Genomic DNA, 25,240 nt, shown 5'->3' with positions numbered 1-25,240 from the left:
GCGAGCTCAAGAAGTTGCATGGAGCCCGCAAGCAAGGTAAATGGGTAGCCTACCGAGGCGGTAAAGCCATCATCAAGGAGTTTCGAGCTCCCAAACTCGCTCCCCCCTCACCTAACCCCTCCTTAGGTTTGTTCTTTGTTGTTACCCTCCCGATGGACACCCCGTCCTTATTGATATGAATCTAACGTCTTCACTTCCAAGGAACCATTGTAATGTTTTCTTTTGGTCCCATGGGTCATATCTGACCTCCGTGGACTCTCTCTCTCTCTCTCTCTCTCTCTCTCTCTCTCTCTCTCTCTCTCTCTCTCTCTCTGTGCCGGACTACTGATACTAATACTTCTCTATGCTGATGATATTGTCGTCATTTTAGATTCACCGGGGGGATTGTAGCAACCTTTAGATGTATTGCATGTTTTCTGTAGAGATAGAGATCTTTCAGTGAGCCTCGCAAAGACCAAGGTATGGTCTTTAACAGATCGGCAGCATGGGTGACTAGGTCCAAGTACCAATTTATTTTTTATCGGCACGCAATAGAACGAGTGAGGGAATATGTTTACTCGAAAGTCACCTTCTTTGGTCCGGGATTCACATTAAAAAAGGCAGCAAAAGTCCATTTGAGGAGAGGGTATGCAGCACTAGGAAAGCTTGAAATTCAATGTACACATGTAAAGTTCAAGGAGCCCTGCACTACTTATTGCTTTTTGATACCCTAGTCACACCCACCATACTATATGGTGCTGCAATTTGGGGAGGCAGCCTATACCATACACAATTGAGCACGCTTGCTGCGCAAACTAGCCCAAAGAGGGATCACTATGATGGTTGGCATAGCTTGGAGAGGCACCCATGATCAGATGCCGGCACCCATGATCAGAAGTAAATCCTCTACACCACACTCAACTGTCAGAGCCGGTTTGGGGCAGCACTTATGGTAGTGGAGGCAATGTTAAAGGCCACTAGTGGCATTCCTAACCATTAGCGGAAGACACAGATTGTTGGTACCCACAAATGACCACTTGGATGAGTTTGCATGGGTTGGACATTGACCGACTCCCACCCTTTGACTATAATCTAGACTGCCCCACACTCCCTCAGCCAGACTGAATTGAGCGGAGTTACGAAAGCAAATATTCTGAGGATTGAAACAGAGAGGACATGGATCCGACTGCCACTTTCCATGGGGTCAAAGATGGAGTTCTGTAGGAACCACTTCCTACAGCACTGTGAGGATGGTTTCATCGTTAGACTAGAGTACATGGACATCCACCTTACCCACGGTATGCGAGCTGCCATTGGACAGAGTCAGGCAGATGGACAGCCACCCCAGTCGAGGATAGGATCAGTGAACTTTGTGGCCGAGAGCTGGTGACATAGGAAAACTACATATGCAGATGCAGAGTATATTATGACATACGGGGGAGGTATCACTACCTCTTTCGGGAGGCTTTTGGGCCCCTCCTTCCTGTCATGGAGTATGAAGACCACAAATGCCTAGGGCTCTTCATTTAGGAGCCGCAGGTTTGGAGCCGCAGAGACGCAGACAACACTACTATGAGAACAGAGACCTCCGCCAGAGATACCCAAGCAGAGAGCAATGACAGATTTCTTTTAGCAGACCGGACCACCCACCGGATCAACAGCGACAAAGCCATTCTGCCCCATCCCTTACACCCCTAGCCGTGGAGTCACACTTGACGAAGCCACTGCAGTTAATCGAGCCCGATGACTCCGCCCATCAGCGGCACCCGAGAGGCCCGTAATGTGGTTAGATCAAAACTATCCTGGCGAGACACGGGAGAGACAGCGCCAAACACCTTAGCACAACAGCCATGGCCCACCTCATAGCCAAGCTCATGGGCTGATCTACAGACCTGTGGAGAAATAGTACCAGACCTCCCCATCTTCTGCAAATTTGGCCCTTTTAGTTTCCAGCTCCTACCTTTAGTTTAGGATGTTATTTTCAGTTTTTGCTGATGAGATGACATTAGACTAGAATAAGTTGATAAAGCTTTCTTCCTTTTTTCTCTACAAGATAAACCAAGCTGGAAAACCCTCAGAATGCCCAAGCTTATAGTGCTTTCCTGTAGCCTTGGAGCCTTTGGGTATCTTCTAATAGACCCACTAGACACAGTATCATCAGTCCTTTGATACCCCTTTTGATCAAAGTAAGTCATAACTCGATCACGAGCTGTCCTTAGTTCGAGCATTCCTTGCAAGTCATACAAGAACTCACGAGCATGGCAATCTTTGACTTTTTCTAAGCCAACAATGATAGTGGAGTTGGCTCAAATCCATACATAAGTATGAATGGACTGTTCGAATAGCAAAATGATTGCTACTATTATAGGCAAACTCCTATTGTAGAGGGTACCTTTCCCAATCAGAGTACTGTAGAAAGTACCTTTATTGCTAACGAGAACCATATGTCATTAGCATATCCTCAAGTGTTTAGCTCATCCTTTTCGTCTATCCATCAGATTGAGGGTGATCAAATGATGACATCCTCAACCTCGTTTGAAGGTGAGCAAATACATCTGGCCAACATTGTCCACTGAACTTGGTGTCTCGATCATTGCTAGGATCTGCTGGCAAGCCATGCAGCTTATAAAGTTGATCGACAAATAAAACTGCCAACATCTTAGCTTTGTACTGCTAATTTTGCTAGTATAAACTTTGCAATTTCAAGAGTCTGTACCACCAATCAAATGGCATCATTGCCACAACTAATATTTGTAATATTTGGCAAACCAACTATAAAATCCATATATATCCTCTTACCACTTAATATCATGGATTTATAAAGAATGTAGCAAGCCATCTTTCTTAAGGTGCTAAGCCAACAAACCACACATTAATCTTGCACATCTTAACTATCAGCCTTATCCTAACTGATGTTAGAAGACACTAGCAAAGTGATCCTGAAAGAAACATGTGATCTCTTTCTTGCACCAGAAAAGGCAAGGAGTTGCACAATAAAGAGATTGATGCTACAGCTAGGCCCTGAGGCTTGTTGACCTTGGGAAGGAGTGCAACATCTATCACAAAGGATTGCTTAAGACAGGCTTGAGAAAGAATCAAGCTTGAAAATGCAAGACCATGGCAGACTAAAACTGAACACGTGAGATTCAAGCTTTTCTTTTTATTAACACTATAGCTTGATTAGAATATATTCTTTGTGAAAACGCCACCACCCCACCTGAATAACCAGGATTTTGAAACTTGGTAGTATACTCATTCATGACTTACATCATGCACTTATTATAGAGCGAGGATTTTGGCTTGACTAACAAAGTTGTTAAATTAGGCAATATAGCACGTTGGACATTGATATAGCTCTATTATATCACATAATGTGTAAGAAAGTGGTAAAACAATACATGAACTGTCTATGTAAAGCATGAGATGGATGCTATACTCGCCCAGGCAGGCCCTTCAAATAAGCACGCCAAGACTCACTGGGTATACTTTCAATGTCTTTCCAACATGGTGTCCCAATCACATCGAAAATTACATTCAGCTGCAGCATAGAACAAAATCAGTGATTAGCACCAACTTGGGTAAAATACCATCCACCACACAGTAGATATGAAACACAACCTGTTCAGCTAAGGGTGAGTGAGCATCCTTCGCATATTTCTCCCCTGCTTCAGGAGTGGTAGGCTCGCCCCTGAATCAAATAGAACATGCCAATCACGAGAATAACAACAAATGTGTGCATCGCTTCTTCAACAATAGCATAGTAACTATTGCCTCAAAAAAGAGAACATCACAAAATTTTGCTAAGAGAATTATGAAGCTACCCCAAGTACTACATTGCATGAAAAGCATGTCATCTTCAAAGGAATTTTCTTATTACCGCACTCCAAACAGAGGATTTGCAAGAGTTCCACAGTTTTGTGGATTTACACTTCTCACCAGCAACTCCTAAATCTCAGCAAATTGAAGGTAACCCATCAGTCAATAGATTTGCAATTTAAAGATGAAACCAGATAACAACACAGTAAAACTCACCCAGAAAATGCAGCCTATGGACCAGCTGATTATATTGCGCAAGATTTTATGCCACAACAAAAAATACAAATCAGTGAGCAGAAAAAACAAAAAAAGATCCACGGATCTTTATTGAAAACGCTGACCTTATAAAAAGCAAAAAAAAGCTTAAAATAAATCAGAAGAAAGGAGCCTCACATATCAATGGTAGAATCATACTGGCCTCTTGACATGATCACCTCTGGCGCCCTATAGCTTGGCGTAACCACCTTCATTGTACGCACAAATCGATGAAAGATACAACAAAAATCAACTACTGTCAAGCACACTACATTTTCGTCTATTTAGTGGACCTAAGGGGTTGCCATATGAGTAACCCATTGCCACAGCAAAAGGCCTTGCACACTCTCCCTTAGGAAACAGTGGTAAACACCATTATATATAGATTCTATAGAAAACCTGCCTTTCAGATTATTTGGCTAAACCACACATGCTCGAGAGTGTGCATGCGCACATACCAACTGTTTCCCCATTTCTAACCCATCATCGTTTCCATTTAGACTTCCCATGTCATGTAACTATGCATTGCATGTTAGTCATTGACGGCCACTGCACTATGCCTAAGGAATAACTTTTTTCTCAGAATAGTGGGTCGAGACAACCAAAAGTAGACAAATGCAGACTAAACACGTCTTCCCAACAGTGCTCTGCACACCAAAGGTAGCTAAGGCCCCCGCAGCCTGCCCATCCAGAGCCTTTGTATCCCCACTTTTGTGCAAATACCCGCACTAATTCAGCAATGGTGTTCCTTTAACAGAATTATTTGGCTTGAAACCTGCTGTTCAGTGTTAAGACCTTGTGCCAATATCGTTTCGCAATTTCCAAAGTTCTTCCCTCATGGCATTGAACTGCTGAAGTAGTGTTCCTTTAACAGAATTATTTGGCTTGGAAACCTGCTGTTCAGTGTTAAGACCTCGTGCCAATATCGTTTCGCAATTTCCAAAGTTCTTCCCTCGTGGCATTGAACTTTACAGTAGCTGTTTGCATGACCTCCCTAGAGGCTGGGGTATCTGTCACCTACCATTATAGAGGCAAGCTGTTATGTCCCGCTCACAAGAGAGGGGATCTAGCCCAAATGCCGTCGGGATGGGCGTCCAGTGTCCGGGCGGACGTAGTGTGAACACGGCCAGTGTGGCCGGCCATTATTATAAAAGGGAGGCCAAGGCCTCACTTGCAGTTATCGACCCCACTGGTAGAGTGCAAGTGGTTAGCCCGCGAGGTTAGGAGTGCGCGAGGTCACCTCGAGGAGGTGAGGCCGGGTGGTATGGGACGCCCGGTCTTACAGGTGCATGCCTACGTCCTCGGACACTGCCCTAGCACGGGGGAGCTGCCGGATGGTGGCTATGGTCGGGTGGTTCGTCCGACACGCATCTGTAGGCGGTCCGTGTGGCCGGGAGATCCTATCTCCTCATTCGTTTCATGGTATCAGAGCCGGCTTGGCTGCACGAGAGACCGTGTGCACACCTACGGATCGGTTCGAGTCGGGGAACCTCGAGTCCGCGTAATTTTTTTTTGTGACTAAATTGCTGAAACTACTTACTTTTCTTCTCGAAAGCATGTTTGCAAGTAAACAATAAAGTTCGACTGAAAATCAGCAAATTAACTGATGGGGGTGCTGGAAATTGAAAGATTTCCGATGAATTTACTGGTTTTTGATGGAAATCAGTATGTTATTTATTAATTTGCTGATTTTGGAATAAATTCAGCGTACAGTATGTTCTTTTTTAATAAAAAACCTTCTCTGTAACCTCCTCCTCTCTGTGTGAAGCATAGAAATGAAATGAAATGAAATGTTATATTAACGTCTTCAAAAGGCCAAAATGACCTATGAGACCAATCAGTTACAAAATAGTGAATCTAATACCATGTCTGGGTACAAAAGAACTAGAAGTGGAACAAAATACTACTACTACTACTACAATCTAAAACTACGTGGGTGTAGCAGCTGATACAATAGGTACCCGGTAAACTGGATGTAACAGTGTGAGAAACAAAGATGGAAGAAATGGTGAGGATCCATCCTCATCTGCACTCTGGATGTCGAGAGAGTATGGCTCGAATCTTCTGTTGTAGTCTCCGTCGATGCTGTGTAGCTCCTCTCCTCAGTCGCGGTCGTCTGTATCTCTGTAGCTCCAATGCTCGGTCGATGAGAGTGCCAGTAGTGGTCGAATGAGTGTGGGACGAGCTCTGCAGTGGTGGCTGCTCCTCTGGCTGTCCCATATCTAGTGAAAAGAAATCTGTAATGTGTCTCTGGGACTGCCTCTCTCTAGCTCTCCCCAGTAAAGTGTCTCTATACCTGTGTAACTCAAGTAGATATAGTCCAAGACATCTCTGATCCTCATAACTCATGACCCTAGATAGAGGACCAAAACCCTCTCTGAATAAGCAGTGGAAACGCCCCCGTATCTCATAGAACACTGTGCAATGACATATGTAGTGCAACTCTGTCTCTGGCTCTCTCTGGCATAATCGGCATATCCTGCTGTCTGCTGGTATCCCTCTGAATCTACCGGTCTCAATCTCGAGCTGATGTGAGGATGTGCGTATCTGACCAATGGCACAACGCAAACCATGAGACATATGTGTGTCCATGTAGCTGGGTCGAATCACAAACCCATCTCCTGTGAGGTGGAGAAGATGCTCTCTATAGAAAGCCATCTTTGTGCTCAACTCCTGAGGCGGCTCTATCCATGTCCTCCTAGTGTCGAGCTGGATCAGGTCCTGACGAATGAGTCTAGTGATCTCCACCCGTGTAAGAGACAGCGAGGGTGCCTGAAGAGAATACTGGAAAGGGGGCAACCTGTCCATGGTGAAGCCATGCGTCTGAAACCATGAAGTCATCTGTGCATACCAGCATGAAGTGTCCCCCTGTAGAGCTAACTGTCTGGAAGACTCAAGGGCCAATCTAGCATATCTGTCTCTAGTAGTATCCCATAGGCTGTGCACAAAGGACACTGATCTGGTAAGCGCCTCAATCTCCATGGGGGGGGCAGCTAGCTCTGCTCGAATGATCGCGTGAGGTACGGAGGCCTTGGCTCTAATCAATCGGGAGATCATAGATACCAAGGGCCTCTCCATACCTCTCCAACCATCCTGGCCTACAGAAGGTCCCCATACCTGTACCCCATACATCATAGCTGAGGCTACTAAAGTATCAAAGAGCCATAACTTTGTCCGAGGTTCCTGGAACTGAACCTGCGAACACATCCTCTCCAAGCCTCCCAAGGCCGCATAAGCTCTGGTCAGTCTAGTCTTTGCTGCTCTCCCCAAAGAAAACCTCGGCCCAGTGAAGACTATCCCAAGGTAAGTGTATGCATCTGTATACTCCACAATCTCTTGACCATACGTGAAGGTCGGTGCCGATCTCCTGATCCACTGCGGTGTGGTGTTAAACACCATGACCTTGGTTTTACCAAGGTTTACAGACAATCCACTATCCTCTGCAAAACTGTGTAATGCATCCAACTGTCGCTGCATACCCTCTGGTGAGTCAGAGATCAAGACAATATCATCAGCATATAACAACAATGGGATCCACGTCCCTGCCAGCTGGGCACCTCTATCACCCTCTCTGTCAATGTAATCAGACACCTCATCAACATACATACCAAATAGAGAGAGAGAGAGAGAGAGAGAGAGAGAGAGAGAGAGAGAGAATTACCTCTCTCTATGAGCACTTTGCTGGTGGGCTGCAGTGTGTTAGAGAACCTTGCGCAGGAGCCATGCCACCCTCAGTGCTCGTTTTTTTTTGCCAGCGTGGGCGCTGACCTGGAACATGGGCATGTGTGTGGCACGGGTGTGCGCAAGGGTGCCCCCTTCCAGGCACGTGCATGTGATGCTTTTTGTTTCCTCCATGCGACAGCCTGCTGTGACAGAGCGTTCGATTTTTTTCTTCCAGCGCTAGGCGTTTTTTTTAACGCTACCAAGTCACTTATTAGATTATTAAAAGGCCAGGCCCTTCTTAAATGTGGACACCTTGGGTTTTTTTTATAAAAGCATTGAGTGTGAAACCTGTTGGTTTATAAAAACCACTTACAGAGACTAAGTTTTACAGAGAATTCACTTTTAAAGTTCTCTGCTCCTCTCTCGAGTTCCTCCCCTCTCTCATCTGCTCGCGCTCCAGTCATCACCTGCTCGCGTTCCGACGCTCACGCCGACGCGTAGAGCTCTTCAAACTTCGACTTTTCGCGATCGAAAAGTGCAAAAAAGGCTCGGTTTTGCGTGAATTTTCCAGTTTTTCACGCACTTCGCCATGGATTCCTCCAGCTAAGATGTGCAACGTGACGACGCGCCAGGTAACATCCAAATTCCATTCACGCATGCTCTCTGCACATGGATTACAAGCACTTTCCAGAGTTTCGACCGGCGTGTTACCGCTCTGGAAAACGCGAATGTTCAGACGAACCTTCGCTTGGCCTCTCTCGAAGGGGTCGTACAGGGGCTCAGTTCCCGACTTTCTACTCTCGAAAATATGGCTCAGTTGACGACTGCGCGTATTTCCGAGGGCGAAACCCATCTACAGCATTTGCGGACGCAGATTGCTGCTTTTGGGCGTTCGCAGGGTGGTCCGACTGTCACAATTCCGTATAAAACTACAAATTTCTCAGGTGAAGAGAAGGAGTGTACGGAATTGGATGTAAATAACTAGCTGCACCAGTGGACCACATACTTTGATCTCCATGGGGAGCATGATGAACGAAGGATTCAGACGATTCCTCTTTATATGCGCAGTAAGGCGCTTACCTGGTGGTGTGACATGACAGAAAAGCCTACGACGTGGGCTGATTTTTGTGTGAAATTAAAGAGGGATTTCGCCAAAATGGACCCTTTAAAAGCCTATGCTAAACTACAGAGTCTTTCGATGAAAACTCTGTCTTTTGATAAGTATACGACAGCTTTCAAAGAGGCGCTCACCTTCTGCAAGGTGGATTCTACGCACGCCGTGCACATGTACTTGCCGGGGTTACATGAAGATTACCGTTGGGCCTTGATCAAGGACAAAGCCCCAACTAATGTCGAGGATGCAGTGGCCAAGGCCAGGACGTTCCATTTGATAAATGGAGCGAATTATGAGAAGAAAAGAACTACAGACCATCAATCCGGTGAGGGTGCTTCGAGGAAGCGACCCCGATTCTAGCATAAGTCCAAATCACCGCCGAGATCTTCTCAGGAAAAGAAAAAAGCCAGAAACGCTTCAGTTGTTGATGCAGTGAAGAAGGGGGCTTGCTTCGGATGTGGCCAGACGGGTCACCAAATCAAGGATTGCCCTAAAAAGAAAAAGACGCAAAAACTGCAAGGCCGTCCTTCGGTTCAGATTCACGAGATCTCAGGTAACTCTGATGTTGTTCAAGTTGAAATCCATCATTTAGCGCACAGTTCATGCACTAATTGTACTTTTAGCACCAAAGTGTTTGGTAAGCACGATCTTCTCCGTTTCCTCGGGAAGATCAATGGTCACAACGTGACCGTACTCCTTGATAATGGAAGCTCACACAATTTTGTGGATGCAAAATTGGTGCAGAAACTGAACCTGCGGACGCAAGACAGTGACCATGAGTATTGCGTGAAGATGGCTCATGGCGTGGATACGGATGTATGGAATCGAATGGTTCCAGACTTGTCGCTCGAGCTGGCTGATTACAAAGAGAACCTGGACTTCCACATCATGCGCCTGGACATAGCAGATGTTATTTTAGGAATTCCATGGTTTTATGATAAACAAGACTCGTTGTATATAGACTATGTACATCACTCTCTTGTTTTTGTTAAGCAGAACATGCCTCATGTATCTGTGTCGCTTTGTAATCAGAAGTCTGTAAATAATGGTTTTGCAATACCAGTTGTTACTGCTTTGGAAATGTATAAAGAATTAAAGTCTTCTGATGTTGACTTTTATCAATGTGTACCATCTGTTTGGTTTGATTCATTAGTGCTTGGTACTTTCGTCACTGAATTTCGTAAAAATGTTTCATGTTCTTCTGTTGAACTTGGGGATTCCGACTAATCCAACTTTATCTGAGAAATCATGACTGATTTCAAGGATGTTTTTCCTGATGATCTACCTCCTGGCCTGCCGCCTTCGAGAGGAGTAGATCATGGCATTGAGTTGGTGGCTGGTAGTCAGCCCTTCTCAAAGCAACCCTATCGGTTTAGTAAAACCGAGGAGGACAAGATTCAGCGACAGCTGAAGGATTATCTCGACAAGGGTTTTGTTCGGCCTAGCAAATCCCCGTGGGGAGCGCCAGTGCTACTTTGTCGAAAGAAGGATAACACTATGCGCTTCTGCGTGGATTACAAGGGGTTGAATAAGCTCACTGTCAAGAACAAGTATCCGCTCCCGCGCATGGACAATCTGATAGATAGGCTATCATCAGATACGATTAGGCTATCATCAGATACGGATCAAACTGGAAGATATTCCTAAGACAGGCTTCCATACGCGTTATGGTCACTACGAGTTTTTGGTCTTGCCTTTTGGTTTGACCAATGCTCCAGCTACGTTTCAGCAGATGATGAATGATCTGCTGAGACCATTTTTAGGCAACTTCGTTGTTGTATTTCTCGATGATATCTTGATCTACAGCCGAAGTTTGTCTGAGCACCTAGTGCATATACGCACTGTTCTCGAAGTACTGAGAACTGAAAAGCTTTACACTAAGGCTTCGAAGTGTGAATTCTTTAAAAAAGAGCTTCTGTACTTGGGTCACTCATTACTCGCGATGGAATTCGCGTCGACCCTAAAAAGTTAGATAAAGTGCGAAATTGGCCCATTCTGAAGAATGTGCGCCAAGTAAAGTCCTTTTTAGGCTTTACTGGACTCTTTCGCAAGTTTATCAAGGATTACTCTAAAGTTGTTGCTCCACTTACACAACTTTTAAAAGGAGGGGTGAAAGGGCCGAAGACTTTGGGTCCTCATCGTAAAGGTAATCCCCTTGTTGTCTGGAATGAGCGTCTCGACGAAAGCTTTCGGACACTAAAGCACTTGGTGACTACTGCGCCAATATTGCACATTGTGGATCCTAGCAAACCGTTTGTGGTTGAAACGGATGCTAGTGATTATGCTATTGGTGCAGCATTATATCAGGATGGACGTCCTGTCGCGTTTGAAAGTAAGAAGCTTTCTGACGCTGAGATGCGTTATCCAACGTATGAGAAGGAGCTTTACGCCGTAGTCCACGCCTTGAAGAAATGGCGGCACTACTCGTATGGCTCTACGTTTGTTGCATGGACAGATCATCACTCCTTGCGCTATATCTGTGATCAGGGTGATCTCAGAGGCCGGAGGGCCAGATGGGTTGAGCTTATGAAAGAGTTTGACTTTGAGATCCGTTATAGGAAAGGATCCAGCAATCGAGTTGCCGATGCGCTCAGCAGGATTCCTGAGGTCAATGCCTTGTCTATGGCTGAAATCTCGACGGATTTCTATCTCTCTCTCCGAGGGCTATGTCGTTCCGATGGCCATTTTGGCAAGATATGGAACGAGGTCGAAGCGGGGCATGCCTCGCATACAGGCTTGGGTGGTCCGGAGACCCATGTGAGTCGTGCTGGAGAGACGAGACAACGACAATATTCCATTAGAGGTGGACTATTGTTCAGAAATGGTAAAGTCTGCGTGCCGGAAATCGATGAGATTCGACAAAGGATTTTGTGCGAATGCCATGATGTTCCTAGCGCTGGGCACCCAGGCATCCAAAGAACTTTGGCTTTGGTCAAGCGATATTTCTATTGGCCAAGAATGCGCTCTTGCATAGAGAGCTATGTGAAGAGATGCGCTCAGTGTCAGGTCAATAAGGCAGAGCGCCTTAGGAAAGCTGACCTGCTACACCCATTGGAAATCCCAGATGCCAAGTGGCAAAGTATTTCCATGGACTTCATCATTGGTTTGCGTAATACTAGTCGAGGCAATGACGCTATTTGGGTTGTGGTCGATAGACTCACAAAAATGGCAAAATTTATACCAACGAAGTCGACAGTAAAAAGCCATGAGTTGGCGGTTTTATTTGTCGATCAGCTTTATAAGCTGTATAGTCTCCCAGAGGATATCGTCAGTGATCGAAATACTAAGTTCATTGGCCGATTTTGGCGAGATGTGTTTGCTCATCTTCAGACGAAGTTGAGTATGTCGTCTTCTGACCATCCTGAGTCCGACGGACAAACTGAGAGGATGAATCAGACGTTAGAGGACATGTTGAGAACCTATGTCTCTCATAGGCAGTCTGACTGGGAAAGGTATCTTCCACAGTTAGAGTTTGCCTATAATAGTAGTAAGCATTCTGCGACTGGATTTAGCCCATTCATGCTGATGTATGGATTTGAGCCTAAATCCCCAATTGCTATTGGCTTAGAGAAAGTCAAGGAACGCCAAGCTCGTGATTTCCTGTATGACATGCAGGAAATGCTCGAATTGGCTAAGGATAGTATAAGAACGGCTCGTGACCGAGTCACTACTTATGCTAATCAAAAGATGTCTCCAAGGACTCTAGATGTGGGACAATGGGTTTATCTGAAGATACCCAAAGATTCCAAGACTATGCAAACAGGAAAGCATTATAAGCTTTCAGCTAGATACTGTGGTCCGTTCTTGATCACAAAGAAAATTGGCCAAGTTGCCTATAAACTGGCTCTTCCTTTGGATCTTACTGTACATCCAGTGTTTCATGTCAGCCGCCTTAGAGTGAAATTGGGCGAAGCTGATGTTGTCGTGCCTATCGAGGAAAATGTATGGCAAGATATGCAAACTGAGTATATTCCTCGAGAACCAGAAGCAGTTTTGGATCATCGTACCCGTCATTCTCGCCAAAAGGCCTATGATGAGTACTTAATTAAATGGAAGGGTCAATCTGAAAGGTTTGCTACTTGGGAACCTGTTGAAGGCTTAGTATCCCCACTTCATTGATGAGGACATCAATGGTTCTTAAGGGGGGAAGTATGTTATGTCCCGCTCACAGGAGAGGGGATCTAGCCCAGATGCCGTCGGGATGGGCGTCCAGTGTCCGGGCGGACGTAGTGTGAATACGGCCAGTGTGGCCGGCCATTATTATAAAAGGGAGGCCAAGGCCTCATTTGCAGTTATCGACCCCACTGGCAGAGTGCCAATGGTTAGCCCGCGAGGCTAGGAGTGCGCGAGGTCACCTCGAGGAGGTGAGGCCGGGTGGTATGGGACGCTCGGTCTTACGGGTGCACGCCTACATCCTCAGACGTTGGCCCCAGCACGAGGGAGCTGCCGGATGGTGACTATGGTCGGGTGGTTCGTCCGACGTGCATCTGTAGGCGGTCCGTGTGGCCGGGAGATCCTATCTCCTCGTTCGTTTCACAAGCGTACTTCACTGTGTCAAAGGATAAGCACTTACGTGGTACTGTAACAAGCTAGGACACTCCAAGCGAGAAATCAATAGCAACACATGAACAGAAACTCCAAAATAACTGAACTGAACTTGAGTAGAGAGAGAAATGAAATGAAATGATATATAAACGTCTTCAAAGGTCAAAACGACCTAAGAGACCAAGCTGTTACAACATAGTGAATCTGATACCATGTTCGGAATAAAAAAGAACTGAAACAAAAATACAACTACTACAAACTGGGACTATATGGATGTGCCAGCTAATATAAAGGTGCCCAGTACACTGTGTAGTACAATGAGAGAAGGGGTGGCGAAGATAGATATGGTAGAGATCCATCCTCATCCGCACTCTGGCCGTCGAGAAAGTATGGCTCGAATCCTCTGTTGTAGTCTCCGTCTATACTGTGTAGCTCCTCTCCTCAATCGCGGTCTTCTAGATCTCTCTAGCTCCAATGCTCGGTCTATGAGAATGCCAGTAGTGGTAGTATGAATGCGGGCAGAGCTCTGCAATGGTGGCTGCTCCTCTGGGTGTCCAATATCTAGTGTAAAGAAATCTGTAATCTATCTCTGGGACTGTCTCTCTCCAGCTCTTCTCAGTAAAGTGTCTCTATGCTTGTGTAACTCAAGTAGATACAGTCCAAGAGATCTTTGATCCTCATAACTCATGACCCTAGATAAAGGCCCAAAACCCTCTTTGAATAGACAATGGAAACGGCCTCGTATCTCATAGTACACTGTGCAATGGCATATGTAATGTAACTCTATCTCTGGCTCTAGATGACATAAGCGCCATATCCTGCTATCTGCTGATATCCCTCCGAATCTGCCAATCTCAATCTCGAGCTGATGTGAGGATGTGCGTATTTGGCCAATGGCACAACGCAAACCATGAGAAAGATGTGTGTCCATATAGCTAGGTCGAATCACAAACCCATCCTCTGTGAGGTGGACAAGATGCTCTCTATCGAAAGCCATCTTCATGCCCAACTCCTGTACCTGCTCTATCCATGTCCTCCTCGTGTGCAGCTGGATCAGATCGCGATGAATGAGTCTAGTAATCGCCACCCGTGTCAGAGACATCAAGGGTGCTTGTAGAGAGTACTGAAAAGGAGGCAGCATGTCCATGGTGAAGCCATGTGTCTGAAACCATGATGTCATTTGTGCATACAAGCATGATGTATCCCCCTGTAGAGATGACTGTCTGGAGGACTCTAGGGCCAACCTGGCATATCTATCTCTGGTAGTACCCCATAGGCTGTGTACAAAGGAGACTGATCTGGTAAGCGCCTCAATCTCCATAGGGGGGGCAGCTAACTCCGCTCAAATATATCATGCGGTACGGAGGCCTTGGCTCTAATCAGCAGAGAGATCATAGATACCAAGGGCCTCTCCATACGTCTCCAGCCTTCCTGGCCTACAGAAGGTCCCCAAACCTGCACCCCATATAGCATAGTAGAGGCAACCAAAGTATCAAAGAGCCATCACTTTGTCCTAGGTTCCTAGAACTGAACCTGCGAACACATCCTCTCCAATCATCCCAAAGCCGCATAAGCTCTAGTCAGTCTAGTCTCTGCTGCTCTTCTCAAAAAAAATCTCGGCCCAATAAAGACCCCCTAGGTAAGTGTATGGAATCCCTTGGTTCCACAAGAACAACGTAGTGGTCGACTACAAGACGAGAAAAGCAATGTTGAAGAATGGAAAGGGTAGAGATATAGTTCTTGATGTAAAATTGAAGGGCGAGTCGGTCCCACTTGTATCGGCCTCGGCCATTTCCAGATTAATGAAATCCAATTTGTTTGTTTAATCGATGTTCTTACATGAGATAGATGACCAGAAAATGTCAGATTTTTCTGAGCTTGAGAAGGAACGACAAGAATTTTTGCAAGCTCAGGCTGATTGTTTCTCTCAAGGCTTACAAGAGAGTTACCTTCCCACCATCCTGAAGATCACACCATTGATTTGATTCCGAGCAGTACGTCACCGAACCAGCCACCTTACAAAGTAAATAGAGCCCAAAACAAAGAAATTATGAACCAAGTGAGAGTACCTTTAGAAAAAGGTTTGATTCAACCGAATACATCACCTCACCGCTCGTTAGTGTTATTGGTTTTAAACAAAAATGGATCAAGGCTCTCAATAAAATCACCATCAAGAACAAGTTTTCAATACCCAGGATCGATGATATACTGTACAGGTTACAGGGTTCTAATTGTTTCAGTAGAATCGACCTAAAAAGTGGCTATTGTCAGATAAGGATCGCTCATGGAGATGTATACAAAACCACATTCAAGACGTCCTTTGGATTGTACGAGTATTTGGTGATGCCTTTTGTTCTCACAAATGCTCCTACAACGTTCAACAGGATGATGAATAGTATTCTTCGATAGTATAGGTCATTTGTGGGCACCTTTTTCGAAAATCATTGTATTCTCCAAGAATGAGGCAAAGCATCGACCACACCTATTACAGGTTTTCCAGGCACTAAGGCAACATCGGTTGGTGGTGAATGGGAAGAAGAGAGAGTTTTTCTTACCAAAGATCCACTTTTTGGGACACATCGTCTCTGCGGAAGGTGTCAAAATGGACCCGGTCAAGGTTGAGACAGTTAGAAATTGGCCAAATTTGAAGAATGTTCATGAGGTTCGAAGCTTTTGGGGTTTGTGCTCTTACTATCGGCAGTTCATTTGAAAATTTGCGAAGATTGCTTCTCCTCTATATGCTTTGACATAGAATGGAGTTCCTTTCACATGGGGGACCATCTGAGATTGCAGCCTTTAAGAATCTCAAAGAGAAGTTGACAAATGGCCAGTGTTGGTTTTGCTAGACTTGCAAAAACCATTTGAGGTATATTGTGCATAGTTACAGGGGACGGGGGGGACGGGCCCTAGGGCCGGGGAACGGCCGTAACCGGGCCGGGAACGGCTGGGAACGCCGAGGGACGGACGGAAAACGGGCCGGACGGGCGGGTCGCAGGGGGGACGGACCGGGGACGGCCAGGGCCGGACCGGGGTCGGACGGACCGGACGGGGACGGCAGGGGTCGGCCGGGGTCGGATTTAAAAAAATGACCGTTTTTGACCGTTTGCAACGGCTCTGTGCAGCCCCAACTGCCATATTTTTTAAGCCTTGGCCCTTGGGAGGCTATAAAAGGCTCCCTTGGGCCTCTTAATACTCATAGTCTCAATGCTCAATGCTCCCTTGGACGAGCTACTCAACTACAGGCAAAAGAAGGGCTCCTATGGATGTGTAGATGCACAGCTTGATCGCAACAAGATTGGCTCGGTTTTGTGGTGGGAGGACTATGGAGGAGATGGCCCACATTTGCAGCGCTTGGCTGTTCGTGTCCTTAGCCAAGCATGTACCACTAGTTGCTTGGAGTAACTATGGAGTGTGTACAGCCACATTGCCTCTAAGAAGAGGAATCGCCTTGGCGTTCAGAGGGCCAATGATTTGGTGTTTGTGAGCGCTAACTTGCGCATGCTTGCCAAGAGCATCACACAAAAGGCAGATCCTTTCACTGAGTGGGAGATGGCACAAGAGAATCCATCTATGGCCGATACTCTTTTGGAGGAGCTAGAGGAGGATTTCGAGCCTCAATGCGAGCCTCCCGAGCCGGAGCCCTCATACGTTGCTGACGACCTCGACTACGACGACGATGTGGAGATTCAGCAGGCGAGCACTTCTTGAGTTTGATGATCATTGATCACTCGACTCTCGAGTCTAGACTCTTGAGTCTACGACTCTACCTACTACATAGCCCTTTGTACTTTTTGTTATCCTTGAGGCCTCAGGCTTGTCCTAAGTCCTTTAGGCTTTTTGACTCTTGAGCCCTTGTGGCATGCACTTCTCATTTTGTATCCATCAATCATCGATGTTTTATTAGCACATTTCAGCCTATATGACTCGTGTTCTTTGGTCTATTTAGTGTAAATTTATGGTCAAAGTGATGCTCTATGTGTGTGGCATGTGTGTAGGTCAAAAAATGCCAAAAAAACTCTCTTTTTTTTTTTGCCGTTCCGACCCCCGTCCCCGTTTCCTGGCTTTTGCCGTCCCGACCCCGTTCCCGACCCCGACCCGCCGTCCCATGTAACTATGATATTGTGATGCAGTCTGGCAGCGGTCTTTATGCAAGATGGCCATGTTATAGCTTACGAGAGCAAAATGTTTTCAAGACCAAAATGGGTTTCACAAATTTATGAGAGAGCTTTTGGCAGTTATCCATGCTCTTACTTTGTGGCGACACTTTTTGATTTTACAGTGTTCACCGATCAGTAGAGTTTACGCTATTTCTTGTCTCAGAAACAGCTTTCGGACAAGCAGATGCGGTGGGCAAACAATTTGTCACAATTTCACTTTCAAATTGTGCATGTTCAGGGACAGAAGAATAAAAGATGCATTGTCTCGTAAGCCTTTGGTTTTGGCTATTTCGGCGGTTTTTCACCATAGCTTCGAGGATATGGTAGATCAGTACGCCATAGATCCCGATTTTGTAGATCTTTTTGACCGATTACAGAGTGGGGAAGTGGTTACGGGCTATTCTCTCAAGGAAGGCTATTATTTGATGCGGAAAAACTTGGTGTGTGTTACATAAGCGTTACGAAATAAGGTTTTAACAAAGTGCCACTGTCCACCTTTTACGAGCCATCACGGCATAGAAACCACCTTGATAGGTGTGGAACGGTTTTTCTATTAGCCGAGGCTCAAAAAGGACAAGGACAAGTTTGTTCGCAGTTGTTTAGTATGCCAGAAGGTCCAAGTTTGATAGGCACCAGGTCTTTTGCAACCTTTACCTATACCTAGCCGACCTTGGGAAAGTAGTGCAATGGATTTCATTTTTTATCTTTCCAAGACTCGGAGTGGGTTCGATGGCATCTGGAGAGTGATCAACAGATTTAGCAAGCATGCTCATTTTGTTCCGGTCAAGAAGACGGTGAAGTCAGATCATTTGGCTAAACTGTTTGTTTCACATATATTTTGACTACATGGCATGCCTCAGTCTATAGTTTCAGATAGAGATACCCGTTTTACTAGTTTGTTTTGGAGGGAAATCTAGGAGAATATTAGAACTCGGTTACAATTCTTGTCACAAGACGAGCACCGCGTGCCTATAAAAAGAACACACTAAACAGACTTTTAGCACTTCAATAACAACTAAACTGAAAGAGAGAGCACACGCGACACGGAGTGGCGGAATTCGCCCTAGAGAATATTGGCCCCAAACCTTGGCGCCCCTTTCGGTATTTCTTTATATTGCATCAACACACTACAAGCCGGTACTCCAAAGAATGAGCCCATGGCCTCATATTTAAAGGCCCTTGGCCATTAAAAGCAGTTTACATGAAAAGCTTTAAACTCAAAAGCCACTGGTCAAAAAGTGCAAAAAGTTGCCAACGCGTTTTGCAAAAATCCGTACAATTGCCACGTCATCAGCGTAAAATGCGAAAATCCGTACAACTACCACGTCAACATTGTCAACGAAAATTGTGAAAATCCATACAGCTGCCACGTCAGCATGCCAACGTGAAATCCAGGATTCCGTACAGCTTTGCCATGTCATCAGTTCCCCACACAATTATTCTTCTCCTTCTTCTAGGGTTTAGGCCCCTCGGCCGGGATTTGCAAGTCGGCTCTGTTCTTCAGTGGCTTGACACGTCAGCAATTTGTGACATCCCATCTTCTTGAAAGAGAGTAATCGTCCGCGATTATAGCATATCTGCAGAACAACTCAAGTTAGCTCAAAAATTTAAGAGGGACATTCCGAGGGACTATCCGTTTGCTTTTTTTTAAAAAGGAGTTGACTTCTCCTTTCGGCTCTTTTGTTAAGGAGTTGGCTTTTCCTTTCGTCCAGATTGGAACCCTTGATATTCCGGCGTAGTAAAATTAGCCATCACACCCAAACCGCACTGATCTTCCCCGCGCATCTTGATGCACTAAAATTTACATACCTAGGCAATCTCATCCAATTATGAATATCCAGTAGTTGGGACATCAAAATGCAACACATATGCATGTTACAAGACACAACAAACAGCGTCTTTGAACACTCCCCCGAAACAAATGGTCTGCGGTATGAAGCTACTCAACGACTACCTGGTCACTCCCCCCGCAAATAACCTAAAAAGGTCCGGTCCATGAGGTTAGAGAATTGTATAACCAAACGCTCCCCAGACCGCAGTCTGCGTCGCTTGGAGGTTCAAGCATACAACCAAATGCTCTCCAAACATCCCGCCTGCGTCGTTCGAAGGTTTTCTAGCATACAACAAAACACTCCCCAAACATCCCGTCTGCGTCGTTCCGAGGTTCTCAAGCATACAACGAAACGCTCCCCAGATATCCCGTATGCGTCGTTCCGAGGTTCAAACAATACCAAAACAGTATTTCTCACTACTCCTCTCAGGAGTAAATCACCAATTAATGAAACCAATATTAAAACCAGAGTCAAACAATTCAAATCGGCACCAAGGCAGGTTCCAAACAAATAGCATCCATTTTAAACAAATTTCAAACAATACTTTCCCAAACAAATTTTCAAACAAAATTCAAACTTAAAAAACAATCTTGACATCAGTCGAGCTTGAAAAGTTGGCTGACTTTCCATCTTGAAACCTGCACCAAAATTAGGGTTAGGTTTCTTCCATGATGTCATAGCGGACCGCAGCATGATCCACAAACTCTTGAATAGTCGAAACAAGTTTCCACAAGCAATGTTCCTGTGGCGGTGATGATAGTCCCAAGACCTGGCAATCACACTGGACCTCCGAGGTTATCAACAAGAGACACCTGTTGAGAGATGTATAGAAATTTCAAGTTACAATATGGTAGGGTTTCCATGGCAAGCATTTAAGGATACCCCACTCTGCCAGAGTTGCACTCCGAAGCAAGATGTCAGAAACCATATAACTTCCGGCAAATATTTTCTTGAAAGCTTGCCAAGTTCTTGAAGTGTACGGCTTAGTAGCTAGACTTCCACCACTGCATGACACTACCTCTGAGAAAAACAACAGCTCGAAACAAATCTTGGATGCTTCTCTTGCAAGTGATCTTTATGGCTTATGCCCTGTAAGACATGAGCGGTGAAGACGGAGCGGGTCGGGCCTCGAAGATACTTCCAATAAAATTCCGAAGATACTTCTAAATTGCTCTGTCTGCTCTTTTGTAGCACCGGTATGCTTTCAGAAAAGCACACGCCTGATGCTCTGATACCACTGTCACAAGACGGGCACCACGTGCCAATAGAAAAGAACACACTGAACAGACTTTTAGCACTTCAATAACAACTAAACTTAAAGAGAGAGAGCACACGCGACACGGAGTGGTGTAATTCCACCCTAGAGAGTATTGGCCCCAAACCTTGGCGCCCCTTTCGATATTTCTTTATATTGCATCAACACACTACAAACCGTTCTTCCACACTCTGCACGTTCGTCCAGAAGCATGCCAAAGAATGAGCCCGTGGCCTCATATTTAAAGGCCCTTGGCCATTAAAAGCAGTTTACATTAAAAGCTTTAAACACAAAAGCAACTAGTCAAAAAGTGCAAAAAGCTGTCAGACGTTTTGCGGAAATCCGTAGAGTTGCCACATCATCAAAGTTAATGTAGCAGGCTACAGTGTCACTTTCACAAGACACTCAGTTAGTACAGTTGGTTCAGTCTGGTTCACACTGGACGGACTCTCTGGGCTGGGCAGTGACACGTGGCAGGATACGGACGGTGGTCTAGTGGACATCGTGGCCAGGTCACCACCACCACTCACTTTGGAGATTGGCTTAGGTGGCTGCCATTTATGGGCCGTTGGTGGATCATCTTCTGGATATATGGTCCGGCGTCGTCGTCTGAAGCATAGAGTCTAGACACACAGCACTTCTTCACTCTCCCTGCACATCTGAGCCTCAACACCCCCATTGTACCTGAGAGTCCTGGGCTGGAGCTGAGTGTGCTGCCACGCCCGTGGCCTCATATTTAAAGGCCCTTGGCCATTAAAAGCAGTTTACATTAAAAGCTTTAAACACAAAAGCAACTAGTCAAAAAGTGCAAAAAGCTGTCAGACGTTTTGCGGAAATCCGTAGAGTTGCCACGTCATCAAAGTTAATGTAGCAGGCTACAGTGTCACTTTCACAAGACACTCAGTTAGTACAGTTGGTTCAGTCTGGTTCACACTGGACGGACTCTCTGGGCTGGGCAGTGACACGTGGCAGGATACGGACGGTGGTCTAGTGGACATCGTGGCCAGGTCACCACCACCACTCACTTTGGAAATTGGCTTAGGTAGCTGCCATTTATGGGCCGTTGGTGGATCATCTTCTGGATATATGGTCCGGCGTCGTCGTCTGGAGCATAGAGTCTACACACACAGCACTTCTTCACTCTCCCTGCACATCTGAGCCTCAACACCCCCATTGTACCTGAGAGTCCTAGGCTGGAGCTGAGTGTGCTGCCACGCCAGAGTCTGTATCAGTGCTTTGAGATAGTCGAGTCATTTGTGTGGTCTATTGTTGCTGTTGCTGTTGCTGTTGTGTCTGTGAGCGTTGTTGTCTATTGTTTCCTGTTTCCAGTCTGTTTTGAGTGAGATTGTCACGCACATTGCACTGAAGAGCACCCACTGTAGAGAGCACGACACACTATCTGCGCTACAAGTGCTCTCATTTTGGCGATCACGGTGGGACCTCAACTGAAATCTCACTCTGTGAGGTGCAAATCTTGAAGCTAGTTGGGTCTATCCAACTTCGCCTACTTTGCCTAGCTTCACCGACCTTGCCTTGCACTGTTCTCCTCTCGCCTGGTCCAACTGGTCTAGTCCTCTCTGGCCCTAGTCATCTCTCGCCCTGGTCCAACCTGCCCTCCTCGTCTCTGGTCCAACCTGCCCTCGTCTCTGGTTTAGACCTCCTCGACCCTTGTCTAGTCCTCCTCGTCCCTGGTCCAGCCTAGTCTAGTCACTTGCCTGGTCTAGACCCTGGTCTAGTCCTCCTCGTCCCTTGTCCAGCTCGGTCTAGTCACCTGCCTGGTCTAGTAGAGTCTAGACCAGTCTTTAGCCAGTTCAAGGTTTTCTTGCCCAAAGCTTGGTTGGTTTGGTGGTCGCTGCATGACCCATACAAGGCGGTCAGTCGAGCGTGAAAGCGCACTCCTGAGTCCTCTGAAGTACTACAACAGAAGACGACCCTTGGAACCTGTTAGAAGTCCATCAACCTCATCACCCATACCTCCACATACGGCATCACCCATTCCTCCCTCCGGTTCCACATCTTCCAGATCACCTTCTCCAGTGAAGCTCTCTCCTATTCTGCTACAGCAGGCTACCGAGCAACAGGCTCAGCAAGGGGCCATGGAGCCATTGGCTAGCGTTTTCGCTAAGGTAAACATCAAGTTCCCTACATTCAAAGGTCTCTCTTCAGAAGATGCTGATGACCATGCAAGGAGGTTTGTATCTCTTTGTAGGGGTCGTGGTCTTAACAGGGAAGATTCTTATTTGGTACTCTTTCCATCCACCTTGGATGGCTTAGTAGACAAATGGTACAGCCAGTTTGCAGAGAACCATTTTGCAACCTGGGCAGTCTTAAGGCAACAATTCTGTGCAGCTTTCATGCCCGGTGACTACCAGGAGAAGGTGTTGGATGAGTTAGCCAACATGGTGCTCCAGCCAGAGGAGACTTTTGCAGAACTTATGACGAAAACCAAGTCTTTGATTGCCAAGATTCCCCAGCAACCAGGTGAATTTATGGTTAAGAAGTGGGTAGAGAAGGCGCTTCCCAAAAGTTCTCAGCAAAAACTACGAGAGAATCTCCAACCCGACGCCACTCTGGAAGAGTTCAGCGCAGCGGCTACGAGGATAGAGGGGGCTAGGACAGAGTTACCATGGAACGCCCCCTAGCCCCCATTCCGGCGTTCCGGGGGGCAGTTCCCTTCCCGAACGTTCCGAAACATCCCGGAACGTCTGACGTTCCGGGTGGCCAGTGCAAACCGGAACGGCCGTTCCGGAACGTTCCAGAACGCCCCGGAACGTTCCAAAATGCCCCTGGAAAGGCCAACGGCTACAAACAAATTTGGCAAAAATTGAAAAAGTTGAAGTAAATGTTTGGGCTTCTTTTTGAAGTATGCAAGGCCTCAAGGACTCATAAAATGCACCCCCCTCCCCCTTTCTCTCCACAAGCTAATCCTCAAGGCTCAAGCTCTCTCCCTCTCACACTCTCAAGATCTCTCCCTCTCAAGACTCACTCTCTCAAGGCTCAAGGCTCAAGGCTTCAAGCCTTCAAGCTCTCTTCCTCTCCCTCCCACTCTCTCAAATCTCTCCCTCTCCCTCTCCCTCTCACTCTCTCAAATCTCTCCCCCTCTCTCTCTCTCTCTCTCTCTCTCTCTCTCTCTCTCTCTCTCTCTCTCTCTCTCTCTCTCTCTCTCTCTCTCTCTCATCATCTAGTAATAGCAAGGTTGAATGGTCTTCAAAACGAGTTTTTTGTGAGTATTAGAGTCAAAGCACTCTAATACTCCTTGTATTTAAACACGAGGAGCTAAAAAATGCACTATTTGGGTGTTTCTTATACCTCCCGTTCCACGCCGTTCCCGTTCCGGACCCCTAGCCGTTCCCCCGTTCCGCAGGGATCCCGTCGTCGTTCCCGTTCCGCGTTCCGGGTAACTATGGGCTAGGAAGCTGTTCACCAACCCCCCTCACATAGAGACCCCCTCTGTGTTTTTGGAAAGTCCTTTTGATCCTTTAACTTCTTTACGCAGGGAACTGGAAGCCCTAAAGTTACAGCGAGCTCTTCAAGAGGAGAGGTCCTTCTCTCTTAGTCAAGAGAAGCCTCCACATCATGAGGCATTGGAACAAATTAAACGCGAGTTAGAAGAGCTCAAGTGTCAGCAAGAGACTAAGGCTACGGTTTGGTGTAGCTCATGCCGCTCTCTAGGGCACCCTCCACAAGAATGCCCCCTTCGGGTTTACTGCCACTTCTGTGAAAAATCTGGACATGAGGACAAGGATTGTTACTACCTCAAAGGATTGCGACAAATACAGCAAATTCTTGGTCCTTCTTTTCAGCAAGGGCCAGCACCTGCATCCAACATGGTTTCTCCCTGTGGCCATCCACACCATATGCCACCTTTGCTGACAGCCCCTCCTATGCAAGGTATGCAGAGCACTTTTCCCTCTCAGAGCTTTTATCATACCCATGCTCCCTCACCACCTCACAGCTTCTATGCCTCCACCTCCAACTCCATGGAGCAAGGACCACCTCGTCCTTCGACTCGTCCAGTCAATATGGTCATTACCAAAGCAAATGCCTTCTGCCCGAAGGGTCTCCTCCCTGCCGTCATTGCCCTGATATGAAGGATCACTACAGTAAGGATTGCCCTAAAATTCGTGCATCTACGGCTTTGAACCTAAGTCAAAGCCAGACTGAGTTTGCCTTTCCCAAGCTCGATTTGATAGCAGTTAGCACTGTTTCTCAGCCGCCGCAGTTGGCAGAGGAGCCATCGGGCCATCACCCGGGCCCAGAGAGCCGCTCTCGGTCTTAGCATTCCATCAAGTTCAACTTCCCCACACATTTTCACACCAATGAATACCCTGTCTGCAGCTGTTAACAAGCAATCCCCCAGTGCCATGAAAGAATCCAAATCTTTGCTCTCCGATATTGATGAAGCTTTCTTGGAAGCAGTTTCCGATCTGCAGAAGATCAAGATACCAAAGGAACAACAGGTAGAAAAAGAGAAGTTTACAGCAGAGACAGTCTTGAAGAACACTTTCCAACAAGTGTCCCTTTATGACATGTTGCTTCTAGATGCAAATTTTAGAAGTGACACCCTTGCTGTTATTCAGCCACTTTATCCTGGAGCAGGTCCTAGTGGCGAGCACCTCCCAGT

At 46.3% G+C, this 25,240-nt stretch overlaps 1 protein-coding gene across 3 annotated transcripts in view; it reads right to left on the bottom strand.

The window, feature by feature from the left end:
• Positions 1-25,240, bottom strand: part of LOC147426984 (mitogen-activated protein kinase HOG1-like) — a 156,345-nt gene that overhangs the window by 16,518 nt on the left and 114,587 nt on the right. For all 3 annotated transcript variants that reach the window (XM_086498424.1, XM_086498422.1, XM_086498423.1), the window contains 5 exons: positions 4,189-4,259; positions 4,012-4,036; positions 3,857-3,924; positions 3,598-3,667; positions 3,416-3,517 (listed from right to left, as the gene is read on the bottom strand). In XM_086498424.1, the coding sequence (XP_086354550.1) occupies positions 3,416-3,517; positions 3,598-3,667; positions 3,857-3,924; positions 4,012-4,036; positions 4,189-4,259 (336 nt within the window). The remainder of the gene's footprint in view (positions 1-3,415; positions 3,518-3,597; positions 3,668-3,856; positions 3,925-4,011; positions 4,037-4,188; positions 4,260-25,240) is intronic.

Source organism: Adiantum capillus-veneris, chromosome 24 (genome assembly GCF_014529385.1).
Source record: "Adiantum capillus-veneris isolate H3 chromosome 24, ASM1452938v2, whole genome shotgun sequence".
Taxonomy (NCBI): domain Eukaryota; kingdom Viridiplantae; phylum Streptophyta; class Polypodiopsida; order Polypodiales; family Pteridaceae; genus Adiantum; species Adiantum capillus-veneris.
This window is presented reverse-complemented; position numbering and strand designations above follow the sequence as displayed.